The following is a 6,000-nucleotide window of genomic DNA, read 5'->3' on the forward strand; positions in this document are numbered from 1 at the left end:
TATTATATTTAATTTTATAAAATTAAATTTAAAATTTGGATTTTTGAATACCAATTAATTGTTTTTAATTAAAATTATTAATTTATGTATTTATTATAAAAGAGTTTTGTGTGAGATGGTTGGATAGTTTTGTTTCTATATACATAGCCATGAGACGAGAAAGAAAACATAAATTAATAATTTTAATTAAAATAATTTATTGATATTTAAAAATCTAAATTTTAAATTTAATTTTATAAAATTAAATCTAATATTGAAATAAAAAAATAAAGTGAAGGATGACAAAGGAAAGAAGAAGATAATTTTAAAATAATATCAGATTTAGTACATCATTGAAATAATATCATATTGAAACTATTAAAATATGAAAAGATGAAATTACCCAAATGCTCAAAAGGGTATTTTCGGAACAAAAATAGCCAAAATGACCAATTTCGAAATAAACCCTTAGTTCAAGGATATCTGGCGATATTTTTAAAATCGAGGGACTATAAGCGAGATACACCATAGTCCAGGGACTTGTAGTTTACTCATTTTTTTATCACTAACTACTAAAAACTAGTACTACTAGTAATTAATTGATTCAATGTAATCCCATTTACCATGATTAAACTGGTTGTTTTTTTATCACAACAATTTCATCTTTTACACTTTATTACAATTTATCATCTAGAAATTATTGTATTTTAAAATCAAATTGACTTATAATTTTTTTTACCAATATAATTAATGGTTATTGACATGTTGAATATTATTTCTTACATATAAAATAATAGTAGTATTTTTTCGTATGATGTTGCTACTTTTATAAGAGTATATATGTTTTAATACATTGAATAACACATGGTTTTTGTTAATTACACCTATTCCATGGAGTATTATTGCAAAATACTTTCTCTGTCCCACAAAAGATGTCACACTTGTGGGACGGCACAGGATTTTAGAAGGTTTTGTTTTGTATGTTAAATAAAGAGAGAAAATATAATTTTTTATATTTATGTGAGAGAGAACTTTTTCCAAAATTGGAAACGTGATATCTTTTGTGCACTAAAAAGGAAAGTGTAACATCTATTATGGGACATAGGGAATACAAAATATATTAATATAAATAAAAAATTATTATAAAGAAATACTCCATCCGTTCCACAATAATTGTCACTTTTTTCCATTTCGATATGTCCCACAATAATTATCACACTTCATTTTTACCATAAATGGTAAGTAGGTCTCACATTCCACTAACTCACTTCATTCACATTTTATTATAAAACCAATATAAAAAAGTGAGTCACACATTTCACTAACTTTTCCAACCAGCTTTTCTTTACATTTCTTAAAATCTATGCACATAATAAGAGTGACAATTATTGTGGGACGGAGGGAGTACTACTTAAGAGAGAGGCATAGAGAAAAAGTAATTAAAGTATTGTTAGTGGGGAATAGGTCTCATCTCATTAAAGATAAAAGAGTTTTTAAAATTGAAAAGTGCATATTCTTATGGGACGTACTAAAAAAAGAAAGAGTGCATATTCTTGTGGGACGAAGAAAGCATATGTATATAAAATACTCGCCAGTACTAAATTTAATAAAAATATTACTACTATTGTTTAAGACGTGTTTAGGCTGCAATTAGGCTTTGTCACAGCTATTCAATTCAAATAACCGTTTACATGATACTTTTCCTGATGCATATTCCATTCACATCTACAAATTTGTTTTTTCCAACAGCCCGAGTGGAAGTGCGCAAGGGGAGTTGTTGAAACTCCAGGGACGGTGATCACATATGCACGGATGGATCCACACGGTTGACACAAGGGAAGCATGGATCGTCAGCTCTCCATCGCACTATGCATTTGTGATCACCCTTTCAAGTGAGTCTTGCAAATGCCTTGTTTCTTGTAAGCTGCCAGGCATGTTCCTGTTTTCATTTCCTCTGCCAAATTCCTAACAAGAGAGTTACACTCATCTACTTCAATCTATTTAACAGAGGATAGTTAGTAATAAGAGCTATAGGAATCTGGGGAAAGTGAATTTCTTGGATCAACATCTTCAAAAGAATATAATAAATCAAGTAGGGGGCGGGCATGTGTAGGAAAACATAAGAAATATATACATATCGTTATCAAAAAAAACATACTCCTATAATACGAACTGTCTATGATACTACTGAAAATAGAATATTGAATTGAAGAGACTAACCTTTTTAAGCAAGCAGTCATGAGTTGAGATTCTCATCATCCCATGAAGAATGGACATCAATTGTTAGCGTTTCTATTCTATTCTCCCAATCATTTTGTTTCATTTTTTCTGCCCATGTCACAGCTGAAGGGCTGCAGTCAACTACTTGAAGCATTCGAACACTGCAAGTCAAGTAAGTAGGGAACTCTTCTAGGTTATAGCAATTTTAATTCTAAGAGAGTTAAGAGAAAAGAAGCTGGGGTTTCTTGTTCGCCATAACACTAGATCAGTATCTTCGAGTGAGAGAAGCTTAAGCTGGCCGAAACTGGCATAATCTGTTTCCCATACTGGTCCTTGAAAGGCATAGAGCATCGTAATTTGAGCACTTCAAGATTTGGTAGTCTGCCAATTATGTCCATGTAACTCCATGGATATCCTAGCCCACTCAAACTCAACTTCTTAAGAGACAATGGAAACATGGAGGTGGAGTGACAGTATCCTGACTTAGGTCAGGATTCACAACCACACAAGTAAGTGATTCCAGTTTGCCAAGACTGGATATGTTATTCAAGTGATGGAAGGACTTTCTATCATCTCCCGGCTCAAGCTGGATCCGGACTCCTAACCTCTTTATATTTGGAACACCTCTTAGAACCTCCTTAGTGCAACTATCAATGTTCACATCTAATAGTGTAGAGAGGTTGGCTAAAACCTCATCACTACTAGGTCTAGGTAGGTTGCATCCTTCAACTCGAAGATACCTCAGTTCTTTCATACCCCAGATTTCCATGGGCAGAATCGAAGAATCTTCAACAGATTTGGTGCTCAAATGCCTTTTCACAAGCAACTTCTCCAGGCTGCGGAGTTTGGATATAGAAGTAGGAAGCCTCCCATCACAAGTGAGGGCAAGATACTTTAGATGTATGAGTTCCACTGCTTCGATTGGGAACTCGTATAAACGGATTGACATAGCATCTACTATCCTCAGCAGCCTCGACCTAAAAGGTATTGGTACTGGATACTGATGGTATTGGCCAGTGCATAAAAGAGAACGTGTGTATAACATTGAGTCATGCTCATGTTTGATGCCTAACAAAATGTTATTACGAATGCACACTCTCCTTTGCTCCTCCTTTAATCCGTGTACAGTTTAAGCATTGAAAATCATGCTCTTCTCAGCTTCACGGCTACACATATGCCAAAACACAGAATGAAGTCTACATGTCTTACTGGATTTGGGATCAGAGTCCCTCCGTTGGACCATAACTAGACTTCGATTAACAATCTCCTTCAAACATTTAAGAGCATAATCCTCTACAGTCTGAGAAGCATCTGGCTCAAGAAATCCATCTGCAACCCACAAATCAATGAGCTTCGACACTGGAACCTCATCATTCAGTGAGAAAACGCCCATATAGAGAAAACACGCTTTCAGATGTTGTGGTAGCTGGGAACTAACACGTTATGCATATGATCATATGCATCCTTGAACACTGAATTTCTTTCCTCTGCTACCATTCTCCAATACTCTAGCGTTTTCTCAGCTTTTGACAAGAGATTGGCAACTGTGAGGATCAAGAGAGGAAGACCTTCACATTTGTTAGAAATTTTCTTGCCAACTTCCTCTAGCCGAGGAGGACATGGCACACCAACAAACAACTTGTGACAAAAAAAATCCCAACTTTCTTGTTTATTGAGTAAGCGCACTGTGTAATACCTATCATCTGGCCCAAATGACGGACCTAGCACAGGTAGCCGGGTTGTCACAATGATATTAACTCTAATGTTTGGAAATAGAGTTTTTAAGTGGTATAATGGCTCTGGCTTCCACATATCATCTAACACAATGAAGCATCTCTTGTATGATATTTCCATTACCATACACAAATCTGCAGCTAAGTTTGCATCATTTTTGACACGTTCTCTATCGATGCGAGGATATATTTGAGCTAGAATATCGATCAAGATTTCCTCTGGCTTATATCTTGGGCCGAGAGCCACCCACACCTGGTGGTCATAGTGATTCGAAACTGAGGAATCTTCGAAAAGATTCTTAACAAGAGTAGTCTTTCCAATACCTGCCATTCCACAGATGAACATGATTTTTAATTTTGGAAAGTATTTTCGGGGAAAAAGATACTCCTTGATTAGTTTAAGAGCCGCAGAAAGCTCAAGTGGAGATGTGATCATAAATTTCTTTTCGTCTGTAAGCTCATATATGTCTTCTCTGAGTTTACAAACCTGCAGGAAAAAAAGATAAAATGCAAGGCTCATTACTCTTTGGCTACATCTTCAGATTAAGGATATATTCTGGTGTTATTTTTAACCCTGTGTTTTTGCACATAAAACAGCATTAAGGTATATACAGAGAAAGATGTTCAAATTAATATTGAAATCGATCAATCAACTTGTATATGTATTTACTTAAAAGTTGTGAGACAGACAGCGAAAATAGGTTGGCGATGGTACCTCGGAGACTTCATCATGGACGACGAATATGGAGTGTTGTTCATCCGCAGCTAGCTTGTTCCAGCTTTCCTGATCTGGAGTCATGTCGACTTTGTAGAGGAAGAGGATAATTCTAGCAAGCGCATTTCGACTTCCTCTACAATTCTCAGCAATCTTCTTCCCAGCTTTTTCCATTTCTGGATCGATCTCCTTCCCGTACGTAAACATCAACATTCGAAGAAAATCCCAAAAGAAGTCACCAAATAGCATCGGCATTTCGTGAATATAAAAACTTTTTGCAAATTGGGTAACTTCGATGTGCCCCGTGGTCAGCACGATTAGGCTCCCATTGTGTTGCTCTGGAAATGAGTTTTTCAACTCATCCCAAACCTCAACGTCGTCTACATCATCCAACACAATCATGTATCTCCGACCCTTCAACCTCGCATACAAATCCTTCCTCAATTTCTCCATATCATGATTATCAACTCGTGCTTGATCATCTACTTGGGCGATGATATTTGTGAGAATTTCAGTGATTTGATAGTTTCTGCCTACGGTCACCCACGCCCCGCAGTCGAAGGGCTCTTCTTTTGCGACGAATATATCGTCGAAAAGGGCTTTTGCGGTGATGCTTCTGAGAGAGCCTCTCTTTCCGACGTGGGAGTAAACCCCGAAATCGTAGGGCCTCAGTGGTTTGAGCAGGCCTTCTTTCATTTCCGCTAACTCATTGGATAATCCTATCATTTCAGAGCCGAGATCGTTATATGTTGAAACGGCTGCATCATCATCATCATCATCATCTTCTTCTTCTTCATCTTCGTCTAGTGGCGGGTGATTTTGGGTGAAGTCGTTCTTTATTTGCGTCATGGTTTCGACAAAGGAATATATCTCTTCGGGTGGAGAGAGAAGGTGATTGGATTCGAGGGCGTCTTCCGCTTTTTGTACGGCTTCTGTGATTTTGGCATCCAAAGCGTTCCATCTCTTGCAGTTGCTTTGGTAGAATTCGTTGAGAAATTCTTGCAAGGATGTGATCTCTATGGATGCAAATTCAAGGATTTCTCGACTCAAAGAGGAAATGGGAGTGTGAGAAGAGTTAAGAAGGCGATGTATCGTTTGCTTCAGAGAAATCACAGCTGCATATGCCATCTCTCCTTAGCTAACAGCTAACTGACTTTGAAATTTTTCTGTATATGAAATAATAGTAGTACTAATGCAAATCAAGATAAAAGAAAAAAACAAAAATAATAAATACTCTTTTTATTCCACCATACACAAGTCAAATCACTCATTTTAGATGGGATATTATAAAAAAAATCTCGATTACAGTGGTTGAAGGGAGTAATATTATATTTCCGTTTCTCTTACTTTATT

The 6,000-nt window shown here is 36.2% G+C and overlaps 1 protein-coding gene across 2 annotated transcripts; it reads right to left on the reverse strand.

The window, feature by feature from the left end:
* Positions 1 to 1,637: 1,637 nt before the first annotated feature.
* On the reverse strand, positions 1,638 to 5,771 carry LOC121767830 (putative disease resistance protein RGA3). Of its 2 annotated transcripts, XR_006043214.1 has the most exons (3): positions 4,648 to 5,771; positions 2,200 to 4,419; positions 1,638 to 1,944 (listed from the first exon to the last, which is right to left on the reverse strand). XR_006043214.1 is itself a non-coding variant. In XM_042164153.1 (2 exons), the coding sequence occupies exons 1-2, from the start codon at positions 5,494 to 5,496 to the stop codon at positions 3,610 to 3,612; spliced, it is 1,659 nt and encodes a 552-aa protein (XP_042020087.1). In that variant the 5' UTR covers positions 5,497 to 5,771; the 3' UTR covers positions 1,638 to 3,609. The 2 variants fall into 2 exon arrangements, 1 of the variants encoding a protein (XP_042020087.1); XM_042164153.1 differs by having other exon boundaries at positions 1,638 to 4,419.
* Between the last annotated feature and the right edge of the window lie 229 nt (positions 5,772 to 6,000).

This window comes from Salvia splendens, chromosome 15, assembly GCF_004379255.2.
Source record: "Salvia splendens isolate huo1 chromosome 15, SspV2, whole genome shotgun sequence".
Lineage (NCBI taxonomy): Eukaryota > Viridiplantae > Streptophyta > Magnoliopsida > Lamiales > Lamiaceae > Salvia > Salvia splendens.

What these genes read in the sequence shown, in the direction of transcription:
- LOC121767830 (XM_042164153.1), bottom strand. Translation starts at nt 5,496, where the DNA reads ATGACGCAAATAAAGAACGACTTCACCCAAAATCACCCGCCACTAGAC. An exon ending in TCCATGATGAAGTCTCCGAG is followed by an intron (nt 4,420 to 4,647) that starts GTACCATCGCCA and finishes TTTTTCCTGCAG; the next exon opens with GTTTGTAAACTCAGAGAAGA.